This window comes from Dendrobates tinctorius, unplaced genomic scaffold (assembly GCF_039654945.1).
Source record: "Dendrobates tinctorius isolate UK_male_01 unplaced genomic scaffold, ASM3965494v1 ptg000044l, whole genome shotgun sequence".
Classification (NCBI taxonomy): domain Eukaryota; kingdom Metazoa; phylum Chordata; class Amphibia; order Anura; family Dendrobatidae; genus Dendrobates; species Dendrobates tinctorius.
In genome coordinates this window covers 16,125,155-16,149,680 of record NW_027361712.1, presented here as the reverse complement: position 1 = coordinate 16,149,680, position 24,526 = coordinate 16,125,155, and the positions used below count along the sequence as shown (strand labels likewise).

Sequence of the window (24,526 nt, the reverse complement as noted above, 5' to 3'; positions counted from 1 at the left end):
ACAGGCAGGACATAAGGGTATGTAAGGACATCAGGACACAGGTTGGACATCAGGCTGGACATCAAGGTACACGAGGTCATCAAGACGCAGGCAGGACATCAGAGTACACGAGGTCATCAGGACATCAGGGTACACGAGGACATCAGGACAATCCGGGTCACCCACAGGACATCAGAGTCACCAGCAGACATCAGACAGGAGTCGTTTGGTTCCGGACATCCAACACGACCTACATGCACCATTGCAGTCATCAAGCTCCAGGCTCCAGGCAGCGGTCACCAGGTTCCAGACTGTGGTCGTCAGGCTCTGGGTACAGGACCTAGGAAGGAACTCAAGCGTGATGGTGCTAGAACCGCAGGATTGCTGGGCCTGCATAGAGCTAGCACCGCATGGTAGTCAGAGCACAGGGTAGTAGATGCTCAGCAGGAACACTGGGTATAAGAGACTCAGAGTCACTGGATGCGAGGCTCCAAACACAGAGGGATTCCAGGAACATAACACAGCAGACAGTTCAGACATGGTCAGGTACAGGATAGGTACAGGATCAAGGATTCAAGCCTGGATACAACGCCTCCAGGGCAGGGTCAATTTAGACATGGTCAGGTACAGGATAGGTACAGGATCAAGGCTTCAGGCCCGGATATACCACCTCCGGGGCAGGGTGAGGGAACAGGACAAATCAGGAATCAAGGCAGGGACTTTGGTACCAAAACAGAAACAGACGAGGTCCAGGGACATAGGCAGACATACATGGCAAAGTTCAGGAGCTTTGTGAGTAGCTCTGGCCCCGCGCATAGGGCGGGGTAAGTTTATAAAGGAGCTGCCCCTCAGCAATTGGCTGGGGACAGCATTTCAAGTATGCAAACTAACCCTGATAAAAGCAGGGGAGGTGTGGCCGCGCACGCCCTAAGCACACACAGAAACCATCGCCGCACAGTCAGCTGCAACGGCCAAAACCCAGTGATCGTTGAGCTCGCGGAGACTCTTCACTTATCCCAGAAGGCGCTGGGAATATGCAAATGATCTCCTCAAGACTCTTCCCCTGGTTTTCCGATTTCCTCTTTTCAGCTGCAACGGCCAAAACCCAGTGATCGTTGAGCTCGCAGAGACTCTTCACTTATCCCAGAAGGCGCTGGGAATATGCAAATGATCTCCTCAAGACTCTTCCCCTGCCCTTCCCTAGTTCGGGTAGGTCCGGGTCCCCCCCTCTGTGTTATAGAGGGTCCATATTGCGTCCCCGGGGGACGCCCGCCCCTCGCCGTCGGCGTGCCGGCGCCTTCTGGGCCGCGTCTGTGGCCGCAGTCGTGACAATTGGATTATCTCAATGAGAATAAATGTTTAACTCCATATCAGCATGGGTTTATGAGGAATCGCTCCTGTCAAACCAATCTAATCAGTTTTTATGAAGAGGTAAGCTATAGACTGGACCAAGGCGAGTCATTGGACGTGGTATATCTTGATGTTTCCAAAGCGTTTGATGCCGTGCCACACGAGGTTGTTACACAAAATGAGAATGCTGGATCTTGGGGAAAATGTGTGTAAATGTGTAAGTAACTGGCTTAGTGATAGAAAGCAGAGGGTGGTTATAAATGGTATATTCTCTAACTGGGTCACTGTGACCAGTAGGGTAACGCAGGGGTCGGTGTTGGGACCTATTCTCTTCAAAATATTTATTTTAACGATCTGGTAGAAGGTTTACACAGTAAGAAATCGATATTTGAAAATGATACAAAACTATGTAAATCAGTCAATACAAAAGAAGATAGTATTCTGCTACAGATGGATCTGGATAAGTCGGAAACTTGCGCCGTAAGGCGGCAGATGCGGTTTAACATTGATAAATGTAAGGTTATACACATGGGAAGAAGGAATCAATATCACCATGACACACTGAACGGGAAACCACTGGGTAAATCTGACATGGAGAAGGACTTGGGGATCCTAGTTAATGATAAACTTACCTGGAGCAGACAGTGCCAGGCAGTGGCTGCCAAGGCAAACAGGATCATGGGGTGCATTAAAAGAGGTCTAGATACACATGATGAGAGCATTACACTCTGTACAAATCCCTGGTTAGACTGCACATGGAGTACTGTGCGCAGTTTTGGGCACCGATGCTCAGGAAGGATATAATGGAACTAAAGCGAGTACAAAGGAGAGCAACAAAATTAATAAAGGGGATGGGGGAACTACAATACCAAGAGAGATTAGAAAAATTAGGATTATTTAGTCTACAAAAAAGACGTTGCAGGGAACATTTTTTGCAGACGCTGGACAGGCATTTTTTGCCGTATCCGGCAAAAGCCGGACACGCCGCATTGCGCCTGATGCTTAAAAACTGAAGTCTGAAAGTAGCCTTACCGTTTATTAGATTTTCCTGTGTAATCTGAAGGTAGCATTATGCAATGGCTGAGATACAGATTTTAGGGATGTGTCACTTTTTAAGCTGTGTGGTTTCCATACAATGCAGGTTTTTCACCAGAAGTTTATCACTGCTCAGACCACAGTGCACGCAAGCCCTGGTACGACCATGCCCCCTCCTCTTATAAGCAGCTCACTGTGAATAGACAATGTGTATTATATAATGCTGTGGTGTGGGTGGGGTCAGTTTTTTAGCTGCTACATCTAAACTCTGATTGTGTCACAACTTCTGCACCCAGTAAACCAAGTGACACATCATTGCAACCAGGGTCTCTTTTTCTACATTATGCTGCTCTTAGATGAGGTGTTAACAACCTGCTGACAGATTCCCTTCAACCCCGCACGCTATTTATTTATTTTTTTCAGATAACAACCCATTCTCCCTTAATGGCTTCTTGTTTTTCTCAAAATAATCTCACCCTCACTCATGGGTCAGTGTGCCCATCCCTCTTCAGGAAAGATTCACACGTTTTTATTTTAAACTTATTGATATGGTAGATACAAACCAGACAGGCCTAAATGCATCTGCACTTATTTATATGGTAGTTCACAAAAAAAAAGAAAGATGGGTCTGTCAGGCCCCTCCTTGACCTAAATAGTCTCAACAATCATGTCTGGCTGCCGCAGTTCAGGACTGAGTCCCTGTTCTCGGAGATAACTTCCATGGAACATGACAGGTGTTCTCAATGTCCATTGTAGACAAGAACCTACAGTATCTACACATCCCCATTTTCCGCCCCCTCACCAGGGGTTCTTTCACTTTGTAATTCACATCTCTCATTTTCAGTTTATCGCTCTTTAGCTTGGCCTGGCCTTGGCTCGTGTCTGCAGTCATGGCCCTTCTCTATGCCAGGAAAGTCGTGGTTATTCCCTATCTATACAACATACTCATCCAGGCTTCTTCCCGGTTCAACAACTTGGACACTTAATAATCAATCTGAAGTGCGATAGATTAACAGCTCAAGGTCCTCCCTAATCACATCTCAGTGCTTCCTTTTTATAGAAATGTTATTTTACGCAAATGTCACCAGGGTTTTCCTTATAGAGGACAAGAAGACACTCTTTACCAGAGTTCAGAGGCATTCTTACCTAGCCCATCTCTGCTCTTACGTGAGGATCCTAGGCAGAATGGTAGTATCCATAGAAGACATTTCCTTTGCCCAGTTCCACACCAGGCCCCTTCCTCTGGTTTTCCTTTGCTTATGGGACAAGTCCCTGCTCTGTCTTGATCACCGTGTCCTCATGCATCAATCAGCCAGTCTGTCCACTGGTGAATTTTTTCACCTGTAATCTGCCTGGTTTGCACCTTCTTTTCCATACACAGGCACGTCATTCCCATAGATGCCAGTCTCCTGGATCGGGGAGCGGATTTTGTAATTTTGCTGTTCATAAACTCTGAAGCCAGTCTGCCCAGCCACATTCTGGAGCTCAAGTTCATTTGACTTTTCTTTTTGTAGTGACAGGACAAGCTGGTGTGTCTTCCAACATGTATGTAGACCGACACCACCATAGAATACATCAACCTTCAGGGTGTAACATGCAGCTATGGCAAAAGTCTCCCAGATACTATGCTGGGAAGAAGGCTATGTCCCAGTGATTTCAGCAGTACATATACCCCTCATTCGCAAGCAGATTTCCACAGGAGATTGACCTTACATCTTCTTATAGATTTGTCAATGATGTAGTGCCCCAGATGGCAACCTGTCATTCAGTCATTCAGAATGAATCACAAGATTCCTAGAATCATGTCTTGGACCTGTGATCCTCTGGCATCCAATGATCCCACTTCACCTTCTCTTACATCTTCCCCACCCCAACTACCCCTTCCTCCCAGATTTCTCAGGATAAAGGCCACGTGAGGAATTCTGGTCATCCTTGTGGCTCCATATTGGCCTTGAATATCTTGGTTTGAAATTGCCCCATGGAGTCTCCCCGATTGCTCAGACTTGGTGCCTCTTGGTCCCCTCATCCACTTGAATCCTTTGTTGCGTAATTTAATGGAATGGCTGTTGAGGCCACCTTCCTGAAGACTGTCCAGTCTCACCGATCAGGTAGTCCAGCTCATGATCAAAGCTGGGAATCTTTATTTGGCTCACAAATACCATCGGAGCTTGAAGACCTTTTTACGATGGGATGATTCTAACCAGATTGCTCTCATATTCTTTCCTCTCCCCTCGCGTCCCTTTTTTTACTGTGATCTGGTGGTGGGCTTGGCCTTCAGCTCTGTAAAGGGAAATTTTCTACCTTATCTACCTTACCTTTAAATCTCAATTCAGAACCTCTCTCCCTGGTGTCGCACACTCTGTGCAATTTTGGAAGTACGGTATATTGAATGAAAGGAAAGACTCCCGTTTTTTTGTACTACACGTGGATGTAGCCTACTAAAGAGGAGTTGACTTTTTGTATTATGAGTGTATTACCTTAACATGAACCTCCAGGTAGAAGTAGCCAACACCCATGGTCCCTTTGTCCCACATCGAAAGATACGAGAAAGATTTTACGCTAAGTGCCCCAAATCCTCTTTCGACACAAAGGAGAGACTACAATGTTATGTTACCCAAAAAAGCTTCATCAGCTGTTTAAAATATTGTAAATACTAATCCAGAAAGCTCCATTAATTGTTCTGTTTCCACACAGATAACATTTGTGTCCAGAAGTATTTCAACAGAGAATTTATAATTTACTCTTTGTAAACCACTACAATGGATTTGTATCAAAGCCATTAAGATGTGATTAGTTGTATTAAAGAGGTTGTCCAGGCTGAAATGAAAAGTCTGTAGTCACTTTTTGACTACAGACGTCCGAATATTGACAATTTGCGATTTGTACGCGGTCACGATTTCCCTGTGGGTGGTGATGTGAGCAATATGCATTTGTGGTCACATGCTGACAAGACTTCTGGCTTTTCAATACAATTGATAGAAGACAGAATAGTCTAGTCAGCGTGTGATCGCTTGTATGTAAATCACATACGTGCTGGAATACAGGGAAATTGTGAGAGTGTGCACCAAGAGTGACTGCATTTTTTAATTTTCAGCCTGGACAGTTATATTTTTTTTTCAACACGTATATTACGTTAATTTTGGGAATTATAGCCAATTTGTACATAACCCAGAGGTCAGCAACCATCAACACTCCAGCCTGTGAAACTACAACTCCCAGCATGCTGTCAGAGAAGTTTCAGACCATGGTGGGAGTTGTAGTCTCAGAAATGCTAGAGTGCCACAGATTGCTGACCCCTGATATTCAGGGTGGGTTATTTATATGGATACACCTAAATAAAATGAGAATGGCTGGTGACCCAGATCGGCCCGCTGAATTTGCAGAATGGGCAAAACAAAAATTGGAACAGGACCCTCAGTTTGCACAGAACATTATGTTCAGTGATGAGGCAAACTTTTTTAGGTGGGCCATATATATGGATACAGCAATGAAGAATAACGTCCAGCGAATAATCAAAAGATAAATTTAACTTTTAATGCAAACAATGGTTAAAATTCCATTTAAATAATGTCCAGCACAATACACACACTGGCTCAGTGCCACTAATGATAAACGCGTTTCGACCTGTGAATCTTAATCATAATTTTGTTATCTTCTGCAACATGTCAATGGCTGCAAACAAAGAGAAACTTGTAAATAACTCATGAAAGAATAAAGTTACATTAAAACCAAAGCACACCATTGTTTTTCTTGTGAAATTCTCAATAAGTTTGATGTGTCACATGACCCTCTTCCCACTGGAAAAAATAAAGTTTGATCCAAAATGGCAGACTTAAAAATGGCCGCCATGGTCACCACCCATCTTGAAAAGTTTTCCCCCTCCCATATACTAATGTGCCACAAACAGGAAGTTGATATCACCAACTATTCCCATTTTATTTAGGTGTATCCATATAAATGGCCCACACTATAGTTTCTATTTTTTCACAAGCAAAAAAACTGGGGAATAGACAGAGAAGCCATTTCATGCTCAGATGTTTCTTGCTAGCTCATTAATTCATGAGAAGTTGAGGAGATAAAAAGGTTAAAGGTTGATTGAATGTGTCATATTTGGTAGCTGTTCATAGAAACGCTCACTGTGCAGTCCAAAGAGTTGACAATGCAACATCTAGCCAAGTCATAAACCATTTTGACAATGGCATGCTTAATCCACTGTTATTGTCTACCATGTGTTCATGAATGTCAATGAAGGACAAAACTTGGCTAGTAAACATTTAAATTCTACCCGCTTCTGTGGACACATGAATCAAAAATTAAATTGTGCTAAAATGATGGAAAGAGATGCATGAAAAGGAAAGGAAGTACTGAAGCATAACACATCATCTATGGTGGAGGCGGTGGTATGGCATAGACATTTATGGCTGTCAATGGAGTTGGGTCACTGGTGTTTAGTGAAGATGTGACGCAGATAGAATAAGAGTATTAAGTGCAAAACTATAGAATGGTGCCTTACAGTACGGGTCGGTAGGGGCTAAAACATACAGCAAAAGCAACTTAAGAACTTCAAGTAAAGTAATAAAATACTCTTCGATGGCCTGGTCATCACCTGAACTCATACTGATCATGTTTTTCTCCTACGGAAGACAAAACTAAAGCAGAAATACCCACAGATAAAGTCCTGGTAAGGTATCACAAGGGAGAAAATTGCAAAGTTTGAGGAAGAGGGGATATAAATATGCGCCGCTATAGGTCCTGGCGAACAACTGTGTGAGCAGGTGCAGTGACAGTCAGGAGACAGATCAAGGGTTAACAACTCTTTACTAAACAGGGGCTTATTCCACGCAGGGAAACAGGAATAACATTATTATTATTATTATTATTATACATTTATATAGCGCCATTTATTCCATGGCGCTTTACATGTGAAAAGGGGAAATATATATATAATATATATATAATATATAATAAACATGTGTAAGACAAGGGACACACAAGTACATAAGGAGAGGGGACCCTGCCCGCGAGGGCTCACAGTCTACAGGAATGGGTGAGGATACAGTAGGAGAGGGAAAAGCAGGTCATGCGGTGGTTCAGTAGACCAAGGATCATTGCAGGCTGTAGGCTTGTCGGAACAGGTGGGTCTTCAGGTTCTTCTTGAAGGGGTAAAACATGGGGTAAAATAGGGCAACACAGATAATACAGGGGCCCAATGGTAAACGTGAGATAATTAATAGACAGTCCAGGAAATACGGGGTTTGGTAGGGGGAAGTAACTAGTGAGGGAATTCCCAAATTTCTCACTTATCAATCAGATGTTCTCTTGTCAGAAAAGGTCCCGAAGTTGATGATGACGCCAACAGCTGATGGTGCGACGTAAATCCAGTGGGGTCCTGGAGTAGGTGACGATCCGTTCCCGGCTGACAATGATGAGTGTTTGAAGTGTCCTGTGGGGCCCTCAGTACGGAAACTCCTGTGGCCGACAATGTATAAGCCACGGTCTTGACAAAGTTCAGTCAGGCTCGACGATTATATACCGAGGGTTTCAGAAACAGTCCTTGGTCACAGTCCCAGCCGCTAACCGGCGGCTTACACACAGCCCTGAACGTTAGAGACCCATTGGCGGATAAATGCTCAGGTGTCGTCCTGTACATGACGGGCTTCTGGTTAGCGTCTCTGTCAGTCGTCTCAAAAACAACCCCGATTGTAGCGGAACAGCTGGCATCAGTTTGTGTGAAAGCCAACCTGCGCACGGCGGGCTTCTGGTCAGAGACCTTGCGGTGAGTTTCTGACACGGCCAGGCGCGATCCCTTCATCCTAACCGTCACTGACGTAGGACTTTTTTTCCCCTCAGCTGTGCGCTGTGTCTTCCTGCCAACCTCTCCTGTGTCCGCGCGCTGGGCTGTACCTCATCAAACTTAGCCACATTCCCTGTCTGTACCAGCGCGCTGTACTGCTCATGGTCACGCATAGCCACGCCCCTGTCAGCCTGGGCAAAGATCGGTCCAGTTGCTTAGACTTTTACCCAGACATCCGAGGAGACAGCCCCGACGGTTTTGGACCCGTCACAGGAAATGTACCCCCAGCCTAATTTCTTGTCTTACATTTGCACCAAGCGAATTCTACAATTGACCAATTGTCCCCCAAGTTTGCATCTCATCACATCGGTAGATCTGCAGCAGCCTATTCCTACACACTATTACAGGGGTTGTGACTGTCAATCCAATCAGGTAAGCAATTCCCTGTTTTTTTCTATTTGCTAGTATATCGGATAAGACCCTATTGCACTTTGTCATCCTAGCCTTTACTTGTAGGGAGAAAATTATCTAATGCTCAATGTAACAGGTAATGTTCATTTATTCCAGGCTTCAAGTAGTCACTGCTGGTAACGTATTTGCATCCAATTACTAAAAATAATCCTTACGTCTGATATTATGTCCTATTACTTTTCTGCCTGTAGAAATGGTGGTACTGTGTAAAAGTCCCTGTAATTCTTAAATGTTTAATATAATTTGTTTTTAGACAGTTGAATGTCTCTACATTTCAATCACATCATGATGGCTTCATGTCATATCCATTGTACTAGTGTACAGAAACTAGGTTACTAAAACTCTTTCACTATCCAAATCCTTTCAGCACCAACTGTACATAGAAAATAGGTTGGACAACATTCTCAATTTTAATATATCCCATCAAAATAGATCTGAAAATTTGGTCTAGGGGACCTGCGCCCAACAAGGTTGTATGTTTTTTTGTATGCGCTCTGCACTTTACTATCAGTAGATAGACCTGGCTGTAGCTTGGTGGCACCGCATTCATTCAGCTGTCCACTCTGTATATGCTCTGATTAATGGCACCATGTTCTATTATGTACACTTTTTGTGTTAGACTTCTATATATATTATTGCACTCTGCAAGACTTATGTAGTTCTCAGATATTAGTACTGGTTTCTTCTCAGTGAAAGATATATGGTGTGCATTTATTTGTACTGAGAACTATATGATACTTACCTATATGCATAGTGCTTTGATGAGTGGTACAAGCTTTGCGTGGACAGCTATATATTTTCATGATCCCTTTTTTTAGGGTCACTACTTAGGATGTAAGACATTTTTTCCACCTAGGCTGCATCACATACATTGATGTGGATATTTTTGATATAATAACGTTTCTACATGCAGAGTGCCTCTGAGACTAACACTCAGTGGAGCGTCTATACACTTTGGTAGTCATTATACTGACATAACCATGTTTATTTCTATACACTGTATGCTCCTATGTGGTGTTTGGTTGCCATGAGGCAATATATACATCTACCTTTTTGGGTGGTATTGGACACATATCTCCTTTTAAGTGGGTTTTTTTTTTAAACTCTATTTTTATTACAAATTTTTTGTTACCAAACAAAAAAGAAAAAAGAAACCACAGATACAAGTCAAGGTACATAATTGCATAATTTGGAGAAACACATCCTCGCAGCTATAATTGTAAACATGTACCCCTCGTAGCAGTCTGTCTAATAATCATTAACGTCTCACTTCCTCCCTATGATTACATATTAGAAGATCAACCTTGACCTTATTACCCCTATCCCTTCCCAACAATCTCTCCCGCCCCCCCAAAAACCCTAAAACCCTTTCCTCCCTTGCTTTATAGAAAAAAAAAACAAAAAAAAACCTACTCGCTCACAGACCCTAAGACCTTCCGTCTTTGACTTTCTTTGGCTCACAGAAATCATTCGCTTCAATTCAGGCTTAATATTCCCAGTGTTCCCCCCAAGGATTCCCTGTGGTACCACGTTGTGTCTCTGAAAGGACCAACTATGCGTTGTATTTCCTCCTTATTACAGTGCTCCACAATATAATGCCTCCATTTTGTAAAAAATCTAGATGTTTCGCAAGACTTCCTCTTCTCTGCCTCTAACCTCTCCATTAGCATTACATGCTTCAGACGTCCCGAGAGTTCTTTTATGGTGGGCATGTCCCTCTGTAGCCAGTATTTTAATAATAGTTTTTTCATGAGCATTATGATTATGTGGACGACCTGCGGGGGCCCCCCCCCCACATGAGCATCGGGGGACCTTTCCCAGTGGTGAAATAAAACCAAATCTCTCGGGATTTCATCGCCCCAATCCCAAATGTTCTTTATATATTTTCTAACTGCACCCCACATGTCCGCCACCTGCTTGCAAATCAGCAGGCCATGAAGTAAGTCAGTATATGGGGTATTACATTTGGGACATTTCGTGAGTCTTTCTGGCTTATCAGTGCTCCTTGGAAATTGGAAGGCGTATATTGCCCTATGTATTATTTTGAATTGAGTTTCTCTCCAGCTTTCATTAATAAGGGACTGGCGAGCTTTAGTCCACCCCTTCCTTATTTTGTCTCCAATAGCCCTGTCCTCCAGTTGCAATTCCCATTTTTTATAGAAGGTATCTGGATGACTATATAAAAGCACCCCTCTCAACGTGCTGTACAGCATTGAAATAGACGAGAAGTTTTTTGCTGCATCCACCATTCTATCGAACTCGTTGCATGTGAACTCCGCCTGCGTGTCAATTAAGTGTGACATGATATGATACCTAATCTGTTCAAATTGTACCGTTTGAAATTTTTGGAGATCAAATTTTTCTATTATTTCGTTTTGTTTTAGCCATCTATTCTCTGTAGGATGAGTCAGATGAGCTATCTCCTGTATACCCCTGTCTCTCCATTCCTTAAACAATTTATTCTCTACTCCCGGTAAAAACTCTATGTTATTCCACAATGGGAGGTATTTAGAAATTCGGAACGGAAGTTTGTATTTTTTTCTCACCGTCTTCCAGGTGGCAATAGTATGCCGGAATATAAAAGAATTTTTGATTTTGGCTGGAAGCATCTTTAGTCTTGCGTGCAACAAGGACCTGAGATCCCAAGGTTGGGCATAATCCCTCTCTATGGCATAGGCCGAATATTTACTCTCTCCATGCAACCAGTTTAAAAAATACCTCGTCAGGCACGCTATATTATAGTTTCTAACACTCGATAAGTTTAAGCCCCCTTCCATCTTTGGAGTCATCAACTTCCCGAGACTTATGCGTGGTTTTTTGTTTCTCCAAATAAATTTGGAGAACGCAGAATTCAAGGATTTTACATCCTTGTGTTTCAGCAGGAGTGGGATCGTTTGAAGGTGGTACATTAGTTTCGAAGTACTCATCATTTTAATAAGCTGTATTCTCCCTGTCAAATTTAATGGCAGGTCCTTCCACTTTACTAGATCATTTACTATATTTGCTATTAATGGAGGGTAGTTTAATTTGTATATAGATGATGGCTCCCCCCCTATTTTAATGCCTAGATATTTAATATAAGATTTCGCCATGCCCACCCCCAATTGAGCTCTGTTTAATTTCTGTCTATTCGCCGCGTCCCACCTTCCCAGGGGAAGCAGTTCGGATTTAATCTTGTTAATTTTAAAACCCGCATAGTCCCCATATGTATTGATCGTTTCTATAGCCGATTCCACCTGCACAAAGGGATCCCTTAGGATAAGCAAAATATCATCGGCAAAGAAAGTAGCGCGCACTGCCTCCCCACCGATCTGAATGCCAGGAAACCGCTGCGGGTCAGACAGCTCTCTCACCAAAGGTTCCAGAGCTATATTGAATAGCAGAGGCGACAAAGGACACCCCTGCCTTGTTCCCTTGGACAGTGGGAATCTGTCCGAGAGGAAACCCGGAATGTAGATCTGGGCCTCCGGCTTTGAATATATCTCTGTGATGTAGGTCAGGAAGGAGCCGCCAAAACCCATTCTTGCCAATACCTTGAAAAGCCATTCCCACCTGACATTATCAAATGCTTTTTCGGCATCGATTGTTAGTAGTGCTGGCTTTTCACTTGGAGTGGGATTGAGGTTTACCCTGTCCAAAACCAACATGACTTTTCGCATGTTGCTCGTTGCCGACCTACCCTTAACAAAGCCCGCCTGTGATTCTGAAAGTAGGTGTGGTAATATATCCGCCAATCTATCGGCCAGTATTTTAGACATTATTTTGTTATCTGCATTTATTAAGGAAATGGGACGATATGATCCCGGCGACAGGGGATCCTTTCCTGGTTTTGGTAGAACTTTGATATATGCTAATTTGCTGGGCCTCGTCATAGGTTTCCCTTCTAGTATCCCGTTAAATAATTTTTCTAAAACAGGGGATGCTTCGTCCTGTAAAATCTTAAAAAATTCTCCCGAATAGCCATCAGGGCCCGGGGCTTTCCCATTCCCCAAGTTCCTAATTGTCTGTTTAATTTCTTCTTGTGTGATGGATGTATTTAGGAATTGTTTTTGTTCATCTGATAACTTCGGGATATCTGGTCGGTCGAGTAATGTAGTCGTCGGTATTCCCCGATCCGCCTTATCCATATAAAGGTTCTTATAGTATTTTCCCAGAATACTGGCTATTTCTTTTGGTTTATTCTGTATGTTGCCATTTTGATCTTTTAGATGAAAAGGGCCTTGCGCAAAGAATCTATTCCTGACCATAGAGGCCATCAGTTTTCCTGCTTTATTTCCATATCTATGGAATTTGGCCTCGCTAGATGATTTAAATAATTGTTCCCTCTTTGCCATCCAAGTATTAAATTCTCTTTGTTCCATTAACCAGTTGTCTTTATTTAGTTTGTTGGGGTGGCTTTGAAATAGGGTATAAGTCTGTCTGAGCCTGTTCGTGAGTGCTGTGTACTTTTCCTGTGTTTTTTTTTTAAAAGCTGACGTGTATGAAATTATTTTTCCCCTCATGACTACTTTAATTGTTTCCCATAGTAGGGGCGAGTTAGTCTCGTGTGCCCTATTGTCTTCTCTTATCTCTCCCCACCACTCCCTCAGTTTTAATTCGAAATCCTCGTTGTCGTATAAGTAATTAGGAAATCTCCATAGATAATCTGTTCCTCTAGGGAACGTATCTGCCAGTTCTATTATCACGGGCGCATGATCCGATATCACCAGATCGTGTATTGTAGCCGACAGCAATTTGTTAAGGATAGGCGGGGAGACAAAGAAATGATCTATCCTCGACCACGCATCCCTGGCGGGTGAATAGAAAGTGAACTCCCTATCCTGTGGGTGCAGATATCTCCAAGTGTCAGTCAGGCCCGTGTTTTTTAGCAATGGGGGAATTACTTTATCTTGGCCTCTCAGTCCCGGTGTCCCCCGTGATTCGTTTTTTCTATCCTCTAAGATATTCACCACCGAGTTAAAATCCCCCCCGATTATCAGATTCTGTGTGGGATCTTTCAATATTTCTTGTTCTAGATAATGATAGTATTTTTTGTTGTTTTCGTTGGGGGCATAAACGTTCATTATTTTGTATGTGTTACCAGATGCCGTTATGGTGATCGAGTGTAGCCTCCCCTCATGATCCGTTGTAGTGTTCACCATCTGGTGTTGGAAATTTTTATCTATTAAAATTAGTACTCCTGCCTTGTTATTAATAGCTGGAGACCCATATGTTTTGCCCACCCACAATTTTTCCATCCTCATGAAGTCCGACAACTCCAAATGTGTCTCTTGTAATAGGGCTATATCTGGCTTAATACGTTTAAGATGTCTAAGAATCATTAGCCTCTTCTGTGGGGACCTCAGGCCCTTTACATTCCAAGTAACTATCCTCATAAATATTTGTTTTTTTTAGGTGGGCCAACTATAGGTGTCCTAATGACATCTAATACAGGGGCACGAACATGGGAGCTGCCTATCCTGCTTTGTCTATATGAGCCAGTTTTCTGTCGCCTTAATAGCCTACGAGCGCCATTTGCAAGTATCTTAACAAGAAAATCAAGAAAATCAAAATTACAGTTATACCCCCAGCAAACCAATTGAACCAAAATTAACATTTTCCCTGCCCCCTTATCCCCTAAGGGACCTGAAGAACGTCTCCAGGACCCTTGTCCAGATTGGCATACCATTCTTGACTTCACTTCTTCCCCGCACATTTTCCTTCCCTTGCTCCCCTCCCCCCTTTCCTCTCTCCCATTTATTGCGTAATCAGTTACAGTCAGACATATAAAAAACAGATACCTCAGGCAGTCCGAGAGGTGATCAGACCCCAGAAAGAGAGAGAAAGAAAAAAAAAAAAAAAAGAAAGAAAAAACAGCTAAACATCAGGACCCCATTCTGTCCTCAGTAGCAACCCGTACACCACTCTTCAAACCTTCTCAGACTGTTTGGACGTTCTCTGGGCCTTCGGTAGATCCGATGCTAGATTCGGGCTTCTATCCTCAGTGTATGACGGCCAGCTCTTTAGATGATCTCTGGGACTGTTTGCGCTTCCCTGCGATCTTGCATCCTCTGTGTGGTCGACTCCCAGGGTCTTGAGATATTTCTCTGCCTCTTTGGGATTGTAAAATGAATGTGAAGAGCCATCTTGATGTCTGATGTAGAGGGTTGCCGGGTATCTCAATTGGAATCGCACATTGTTTTTATGTAATTCTGTGCAGATCACACTGAAAGCTCTGCGTTGCCTGGTCACTTCTGCAGAAAAGTCTTCGAATAAGAGCACCTTTTCCCCCCTAATTTCAAGGGGTCGTCTAAGTCTTTTATAGGACTGAATGACATCATTTTTGTCTGAGAAGTTCAGGTATTTGGTAATGATTTGCCTAGGTCTTATCTGGTTACCCACTTCGGACGAGTTCTTTTGGGGACCAATGCGGTGTACTCGCTCTATTATCTTCCCCGCCTCGATCCCCAATGCCTCGGGGATCATATTTTCGCACAGATTTCTTAAGTCCTTTATGGGGAATTTTTCAGAGATTTCTATGATCCGGATATTGCTCCGTCTGGATCTGTTTTCCAGATCATCAATTTTATCTCTCAAAATCAGATTTTCTTTAGATAGTCTAGATATTGTTGTCTGGTCATCATAAACAGTATCCTCCAGTGTAGACACACGTGTCTCCACTGCGGACACCTTCTCAGCAGTCTCATCCAGGTGCGTCTGCATGTCATGCAAAGCTGATCCTATGTAGTCCCTCAGCTTAGAAGTAATTTCAGGCAGCAAATGTCCTGCCACTTCCCCTGCCAGCTTTTTATAGTCCATCTCCGGTATCTGCAGCCTAGGGGGGTCGCGCTCCTCATAGTCGCCGCATTCCTCCGTGGCAGTAGGGGATGCAGGGGCATATAGCGCGTCAGGGAGAGTGCATACCTTAGGGGTACCCTGGGTCTCCTTGGGCTTCCCGGTCGCGGTTTCCCCAGACTTGTGTGTTGTAGCCCTGCCGTCTCTCCTTCCTCCCTGCTCCCCCTTCCTCTCCGTTTGCTTTGCAGCAGCTACTGCCGCTGCTGAGGTCGGCGCCGGCGCCATCTTGGAAGGCGCGTGTGTCTCCCTCCCTCGGCTTTGAGCTGCTCCCCTACCGCAGTTCCTGAGGACGTATCTGTCCATGCAGCGGTGCAGCAGGGCCGGACCTTCCTCTCCTCCCGTTCCCGGTACTCCAGGGGTCCGATGTGCGGTATAAATGCTGCCTTTTAGCAGGGGGTTGGGGAGCGCTGGAAGCCCTGCTCCTCACATGCGGGCGCCGGAACCGGAAGTCCTTAAGTGGTTTTATGTTTACATTATTGTGGTTTAATAAAGGCTATTGATTTTATGGCAAAACTTCTCTTGTTGTTTTGGATATATCGGGTAAGACCCTATTGCACTTTGTCATCCTAGCCTTTACTTGTAGGGAGAAAATTGAGCATTAGATGATGTAACAGGTAATGTTCATTTATTCCAGGCTTCAAGTAGTCACTGCTGGTAACGTATTTGCATCCAATTACTAAAAATAATCTTTATGTCTGATATTATGTCCTATTATTTTTCAGCCTGTAGAAATGGTGGTACTGTGTAAAAGTCCCTGTAATTCTTAAATGTTTAATATAATTTGTTTTTAGACAGTTGAATGTCTCTACATTTCAATCACATCATGATGGCTTCATGTCATATCCATTGTACTAGTGTACAGAAACTAGGTTACTAAAATTCTTTCACTATCCAAATCCTTTCAGAACCAACTGTACATAGGAAATAGGTTGGACAACATTCTCAATTTTAATATATCCCATCAAAATAGATCTGAAAATTTGGTCTTCTTAATGAGGAAATTATTTTGAAAACATAAAAGAAACGTCTTTTTACTCAAGTGTACTAGGTGTTTATTTCACATTGCTGTCATCTTACAGGTTGGCCAAGAACTCCCCGAAGTAAGCGTTCTAGATTGGGAGATGCTTCTGTCTGAGCTTCCAACATTTCCTGCAGTTGAAACATTGCCTGAGCCACGAAGGAGGCGTGAACCTGGGGAATTGGACAGAAGGGAACGTCCAAAAGACATAAAGGATGACAAGGAATTAAGTCCCAAAGAAAAAAAGACCATGAGAGATACAGAAACTGAAGGAGAACTGCATGTAGAACACACTGAAATTGAAGTTGCCCGTAAAAAAGAGCTTCATGACATGGAAAAAGAAATAGAGCGTCTCAAAGAAGAAAAACGACAACTTGAGATGCAACGGGAATCTGAAAGAGAGAGGCAAAGGAACGAGGAAATGGAAAGAGAGAAAAAGTACCAAGAGAAACTTCAGAGAGAAACAGAGCTTCTCCAGAAAACTATACAAGATTTAAAACACCTTCAAAGGGCAGGGGCCGCAGAAGAGCTCTTGCAGAAAAAGCTCGAGGAGATAGAACAGCTCAAAAAAATTCAAAAAGAGAAGGAACATCAGTGGGAGGTTGAACAATTAGAATTGCTGCTGTGCATGGACGAAAGGGAAAGAGAGTATTTAAAAGATATTGAGAAACTGAGGCAGAGGCTCAGAGAAGCTGAACAAGAGATCACAGCAGAACAAGAGAGAGCTGAGGAAGACATGGAGCCAGATAAAAAGAAGAGAAAGAAAGAAGGTATTTATGAAGGATAATAAGTTTATTTCCATGTTAAAACTATTTACAACCGCCTTATGCTCCTAAAATCAAAAAGTTATCTGTGAATTTAACAATCCTGCAGGAGCAGTGAGTCTACCATATTGAAATCTGACATGGCCAATCCTGTGTTCTTGCTGCACTGTGTCTGTCAGGAGAATATGTCCCCATTGAAATAAACATGCAGGTTTTATGGTAGAGAAACAGGAGTCAGTGTAGGACCAACTTAGAAATCTGCTAATAGCAGAGGATATATGTTTTCTGGAGGTGCTTTATTCTTAGTAGAAATACTATTTGATATAGCAAATTATCTAAATTATTGTAGAAAAATATTGCATTGTGTGGTATAAAAGAAATAAAGAAATATATATCAGTGTTTACCACACAAAGCATGTAAACATACATGGAAAACAAGCCATATGTATCACGCTGTGATGGTCTTAGGTAGGGAAGGTGGGCCTCAAACTGTCCCTGGAACCCTAACTTTCCCGTCCTGGGAGGACTCTTGAAGGTAGAGAGGGCCGAGTTTCTGACCTCACTATGCTCCTGTAAATCCCTGATCCGTCCCCTCATGCACTCAATGGAGCCAGGGACAGACATGTAATGTGAACAAGACATAAAAGACAAAACAGGGATAACTAAAACACTCTATCATACAAAAACACCAAGTAATAGGGAGGAAGATAGGGACAGGGAGGAATAAACTAAACGGGAACAGGTACCAGGAAACTAACACACGTTCTACAGAACATCTCCACAACATCTTCTCTCCAAACACTTAGCTTAAGCACACAGCACAGGAAGATGAACCTCCAACAGCAACAACAAACTCCTATTCAGCACAGCATCTCCTAAGACCAAGGAAGCAGAGCTATCACTGGCAAGGGAGAGAGAGTCTGGCCAGGATTTATAGGAAGTGAGAACTACCCGATCAGAAGCAGCTGAAAATGGAGCTACAATTTTCTGACCAGAATAGAAAAGGTCAGCACTTCAGCACTAAAGGAAGCCAAATTCCTTTAATATAGGACCCAAACACAAAGGCTAAATGGAAGATCTGATTCGCAATACACAGAGATCTTCTACCTTCAGATCTCCCAGCTTAATGTGACAAACTTGTGACAGTACCTCCCTTCTACGAGGGACCTCAGAACCATCGTGGGACAGGTTTACCCGGATGGGCCAAATGAAAGGACTGTATCAACCAACCAGCATTATCCTCAGATGTCGGCACCCACATGCTCTCCTCAGGACCATACCTCTTTGTACCAGGTACGGTACATTGCGGAGAACCATACTGGAGTCAATGATTTTCGCTACCTGAAATTCCAAATTGCCATCAACAACCAGTGGTGGCAATAAAGGTGACTGTTCTCCAGGTGTAACAAATTGTTTGAGCAAAGACCTGTGAAAAACATTATGGATCTTGAGAGTTGGCAGAAGCTTGAGAAAAAAAAGCTGCAGGGTTGATTACGGCGACCGCCTTATAAGGACCAATAAACCTAGGACCTAATTTCCAAGAAGGAACTTTCAGTTTAATATTTTTGGTGGACACGCATACTAAATCATTCACCACCATGTCCGGACCTGACAATCAGCCATACACTTATATTTGTCACCCATGATCTTTAAATTATTCTGAACCTCTTCCAATACTGATGAGAGCGAAGAAGAAAATGGTTCTTTCCCAGGAACCCCCGAAGACTCGTCTTTACCAAAGGTACAGAATTCTGGATGGAAGCCATATGTGCTAAAATATGGCGACTTACCAGTGGACTCATGACGACGATTGTTTAAATGCAAACTGAGCCAGGGGTAGAAAAGAAGACCAAACCTCCTGGTTATCTGACACAAAACATCTGAGGTAAGTCTCCAAACTTTGGTTTAGGCGTTCAGTCTGGCCATTAGTTTGAGGATGGAACACTGAAGAAAAGCATAGATACATTCCTAAACAAGCACAAAATGCCCTCCAAAATTTAGACACAAATTGGGTCCCCCGATCTGACACCACATCGAAGGGAACCCCGAGAAGCCTAAACAAGCACAAAACGCCCTCCAAAATTTAGACACAAATTGGGTCCCCCGATCTGACACCACATCGAAAGGAATCCCGTGAAGCTTCACGATCTCAGTGACAAACACCTGAGCCAGTGTCTTGGCATTAGGGAAAGCAGATAAAGCAATAAAGTGCACCATTTTACTAAACCTACCTACCACAACTAAGATAACAGTTACCAGAGGACGATGGAAGATCTGTAATGAAATCCATGGACAAATGAGTCCATGGTTTGTGAGGAATGGTTAATGGCAAAAGAACCCCTGATAGACGAGTAAGCAGGGTCTTGGAATGCACACAGACACAACACGAAGACACAAAGTCAACTACATCCTTACACAACCTTGGCCACCAAAAACAACGAGAAGTGAGGTCCAGTGTCACCTTACTACCTTGGTGACCAGCCAGAGCAGAGATATAATGTGCCTTGTACATGTACAGTTACAAAATTTCCCTGAAGGACCAGCAAGGGTATCCTCCTGAGCCTTTAAAACCTCACTCTCAAGTTCAGAACACACTGCAGAGATGACCACACCTCCTTGTAAAATAGGGACAGCATAGTCAGTACTCCCACCCCCAAGGAAACACTGAGACAGGTAGACAGTTCTTGATGCCCCTTTTCAGAGAAAACCTCCTCAAAATCATACAGGAAAGATGCAGAGTTTTTAATGGAGACACTAGAAATGGTAGCACCTAGGCAATCATTTTTGCAAAAATCACTCCACTTAATTATCTCTCTAGCCTGCCAGTCTATGACCATATTATGCTCAGACAACCAGGAAACACTCAATACAATAGGAGTAGTGAGACCTTCCAAGTTATAACAAAATAGGAGCTCCCTGTGAAGAGCCTCTGTGGGCAGGTTCACACCATGCACTACTTGGGTAAAATTTCCCTGAACGAGAGGCGCAGAGTTAATTGCAAATATGGAGATGGGCTTGCCAGAGTAATACAGGAAAGACCAAGGTCTTGTGCAAACCAAGCATCCACCATATTGGCTTCCGCCCCACTATTTTCTCAGTTTTCATACCAATAACCACTTCTGCGGTTAAGAAAAACAGATACACATGCGGAGGAGATATATACATCCAGGTTGTTATTTCCCCCCACAACCGGGGGTAAGAAGTTTTCTGACTTTTTGTCATTTTGGTAAAGAAGGACAGACCCCAAAGAAATGCCCCTTTTGACCTCAGAAAAAAACACAACACTATGTTGTAACAAACCATAAGAGACTTGTACCGAGGCGAGGCCCCTCCTGACTGCATCGATTCTTCAAAGCAGACATGGAAACTCGGTTTTAGGGAGTACCATGGGGGGCAGAGTCACAACACGTCTGCCCCTGAGGCATCTATCAATGCGTATGGCCAGCCAAGGTGGCCTCCAACAACTCAGGAGTTTTGTATTAGTGCATCTTTTAATCTTTCAGACAGACCCTGACCAAACTGACTCCTAAGAGCAGGATCGTTCCACTGGGTAACCTATCAATGAAACTCTGAGCAGAATTCCTCTGCTGACTGGTGTCCCTGCTGTAGCTTACATAGCTGAGACTAAGCAAGGGAGATAGTCTGCATCACATACATGAGGCCTACAGCCTCAAAAAACCCAGCAACCGACCGGAGAGACAGAGAATCTGACGAAAGTGAAAAGACTCAGGATTGAGGATCTCCTTGAAGAGAAATAATCCCAAACCATTGCTCCTCACTTCCAGATGAACGAGGATAAAGCCTAAAATACAGCTTGCAGGCTTCACGGAACACCATAAATTTATCCCATCCTCAAGAAAACCTATCCGCGAAGGCCACCTTAGGTTCCTGTTCAGCCTGACTGCCCACAGACCAACAGTCTGCAGAGAGACCATAAGGCTGTGTGCACACGCTGTGGATTTTGCTGCGGTTCCGCAGCGGTTTTGGCTGCTGCGGACCCGCAGCAGTTTCTGCTGCGGTGTACAGTACCATGATTCCCTATGGGAATCAAAAACCGCAGTGCAGACGGTGCGGAATTTTCCGCGCGGATTATCTGCGGTTTTCAATCCGCAGAAAGAATTGACATGTCAATTCTTTCTGCGGATTCTCCTGCGGTTTGCCATCTCCTCTATTGAGGAGATGAAAACCCGCAGGGCAAAACCGCAGAGCAATCCGCAGGTAAAACCGCAGGTCTTTTGACCTGCGGTTTCACCTGCGGATTTAACAAAATCCGCGCGGATGAATCCGCACATAATCCGCAGCGTGTGCACACAGCCTAAGATGCAGGTCTGACAGTTCAAGTGGCAGACCCTGCAATTCTTTGGCAAAGGCTACAATGGGATATATACCGAGATACAAAATGTGGGGCCAGTGAAAATGTCATGCTGTGATGGTCTTAGGTAGGGGAGGTGGGCCTCACACTGTCCCTGGAGCTGGGACCCTACTTATCCCTGTTCCGGGAGTACTCTTGATGGTAGAGAGGCCAGAGTCTTCAACCTCACTATGCTCCTATTAATCCCTGGTCTGTCCCCTCCCCCACCCCATGGAGCCTGGGAAATAAATGTAATATGAACAGGACACAAAAGAAAACATGGATGACAGAAACCACCTATCATACAAAACCACCAACCAACAATAGAGAGGAGGATAGAGACAGGGAGGAATAAAATAATTGAGAACAGGGACAAGGAGATAAACACACATACTACAGAACACCTCCATAACAACTTCTTTCCTAACACTTAGCTTAAGCACATAGCACAGGAAGACATTTCCAGTAGCAACAATGAACTCCTATTCAGCACAGCGTCTAAGAGCAAGGAAGCAGAGCCTTCACTGGCAAAGCAGAGATGGTCTGGGTTATAGGAAGGGATAATGACACGATCTGAAGCAGCTAAAAATGGAGTTGCAAGTTTCTGACCAGTATAGTTGTTAATCTCTTCTGCAACAAAGGAAACCAAATTAATTTAACCCCTTAATGACTGCCAATACGTCTTTCTACTGACCTGAGATATAAGGGAATAGCATCCCCATACAGATTACAATCCAGCAGCTGACAGCTGTACACTTTAGCTGACAACTTGCTGTATCAGCCACGATCAGTGTTGGCACCATCCATATCTGTTTAACTCCTTAGAAGCTGCTGTCAATAGTGACTACATCATATAAATGGATAACAGAGTGTGAGGGCTTCCTCTTTAACCCCATCGGCACCCTGAGATCCTGATTGTGTGGTCCTACTGTTTCCCATGGCAATTCATGGCCAAATAACGGCCTTAGAGCCTGCCGGCTATAGTGACCTGTCTGAATTCGCAACATTTACAGTTGTGCTCAAAAGTTTACATACCCCGGCAGAATTTTTGCTTTCTTAGTCTTATTTTTCAGAGAATATGAATGATAGCACCAAACCTTTTTCTCCATTCATGGTTAGGGGTTTGGTGAAGCCATTTATTGTCCAACTACTGCGTTTTCTCTTTTTAAATCATAATGACAACCCAAAACGTCCAAATCACCCTGATCAAAAGTTCACATACCCCATTTCTTAATACCGTGTATTAACTGTGAACTGTGCACTTGAGATCTCCCCAGAGTGGCTCAATGATATTGAGGTCAGGAGACTGAGATGGCCACTCCAAAACCTTCACTTTGTTCTGCAGTAGCCAATAACAGGTCGAACTGGTCTTGTGTTTCGGATCGTTGTCATGTTGGAACGTCCAAGTACGTTCCATGCACAGCTTCTGGGCTGATGATTGCAAATTTTCCTCCAGTATTTGCTGATAACATGCTGCATTCATATTTCCTTCAACTTTGACCAAGTTTCCTGTGCCTTTGTAGCTCACACATCCCCAAATCATCAGCAATCCACTTCCGTGCTTTACAGTAGGAATGGTGTTCCTTTTATCATAGGCCATGTTGACCTCTCTCCAAATGTAACGTTTATGATTGTGGCCAAAAAATTAAATTTTGGTCTCATCACTCCAAATTACCGTGTTCCAGAAGTTTTGAGGCTTGTCTCTGTGCTGTTTTGCCTATTGTAGCTGAGATACTTTGTGCAGTATTGGCTTTCTTCTGATGACTCGACCATGCAGCCAATTTTTCTTCTAGTGCCTCCTTATTGTGCATCTTGAAACAGCCACACCGCTAGTTTTCAGAGAGTCCAGTATTTCAGCAGATGTTATTTGTGGGTTTTTCTTTGCTTTCCGAACAATTTTCCTGGCAGTTATGGACAAAATTTTTGTTGGTCTACCTGACCGTGGTTTTGTTTTTACAGAGCCCCTGATTTTCCATTTGTTAATCACAGTTTGAACGCTGCTGACTGTCATTATCAATTCCCTGGATATCTTTTTGGATCCATTTCCTGTTATATACAGTTCAATTACCTTTTCCCATAGATCCGTTGACAATTCTGTCGCTTTCCCCATGACTCACAATCCAGAAACGTCAGTGGCTGGATGAAAGAGTCTGTCTGGATCCCAGAAACTCACTCAGCTTTTATGCACACACACTGATTACAAACAGGTCACAGGTGAGGATGTTACCTTTAGTAGCCATTCAATCCCATTTGTGTCAACTTATATGTATTGTGATAAAACACTCCGGGATCGCCTTTGCTGGGGTCAAAGGTCACGTGCGTTCAGCATGAAACTCAGGCGCAGAGCTGGGATTCGGGTGTAACTGACCCTGAGTCAGGTTTATTAACGGTGAAAGCAATGCAAAAAGGAAATAAAACATAAAACAAATCCTTGCCTGTCCGGCACTAACTAAACAATGGACAACCTAACTACCAACTGGCGGGCTTCTCCCGTCCAGCCAAACCACAGTTGCAGTGGGCACTGCTTCCACTCACGTGTGTCTCTCACACAGACAGGCTCTCTGTGTTCCCAGGCTGAGACACTCACACAACCACCTTGCATCCTTTTATATCCACCCCCCATTATCCATTAGTAAGCAGGTGTGATACTGACCAGACTAGGCCACATAGGAAAGGAATCTGGGCGAGATATACCTGCCCTCATCCACTATTCCCACATGATTCTCACATATCCCCCCCTTCTGCTCAGACCACTCCGGTCGAGCAATGACATCCGCCAAACAGTGCACTCGGGACAGGGCATCTGCATTTCCCATCTGTACCCCTGGGCGGTGCTCCACCGTAAAAGTGTAGGCCTGCAGGGCAAGGAACCACCGGGTCACCCGGCTATTCCGTTCCTTGTTCAAGTGCATCCACTTGAGAGGGGCATG

The 24,526-nt window shown here is 43.7% G+C and overlaps 1 protein-coding gene across 1 annotated transcript in view; it reads left to right on the top strand.

The window, feature by feature from the left end:
- Window positions 1-24,526, top strand: part of REC8 (REC8 meiotic recombination protein) — a 173,225-nt gene that overhangs the window by 76,896 nt on the left and 71,803 nt on the right. The window contains exon 8 of the mRNA XM_073575530.1: window positions 16,543-17,251. Within this exon, the coding sequence (XP_073431631.1) occupies window positions 16,543-17,251 (709 nt within the window). The remainder of the gene's footprint in view (window positions 1-16,542; window positions 17,252-24,526) is intronic.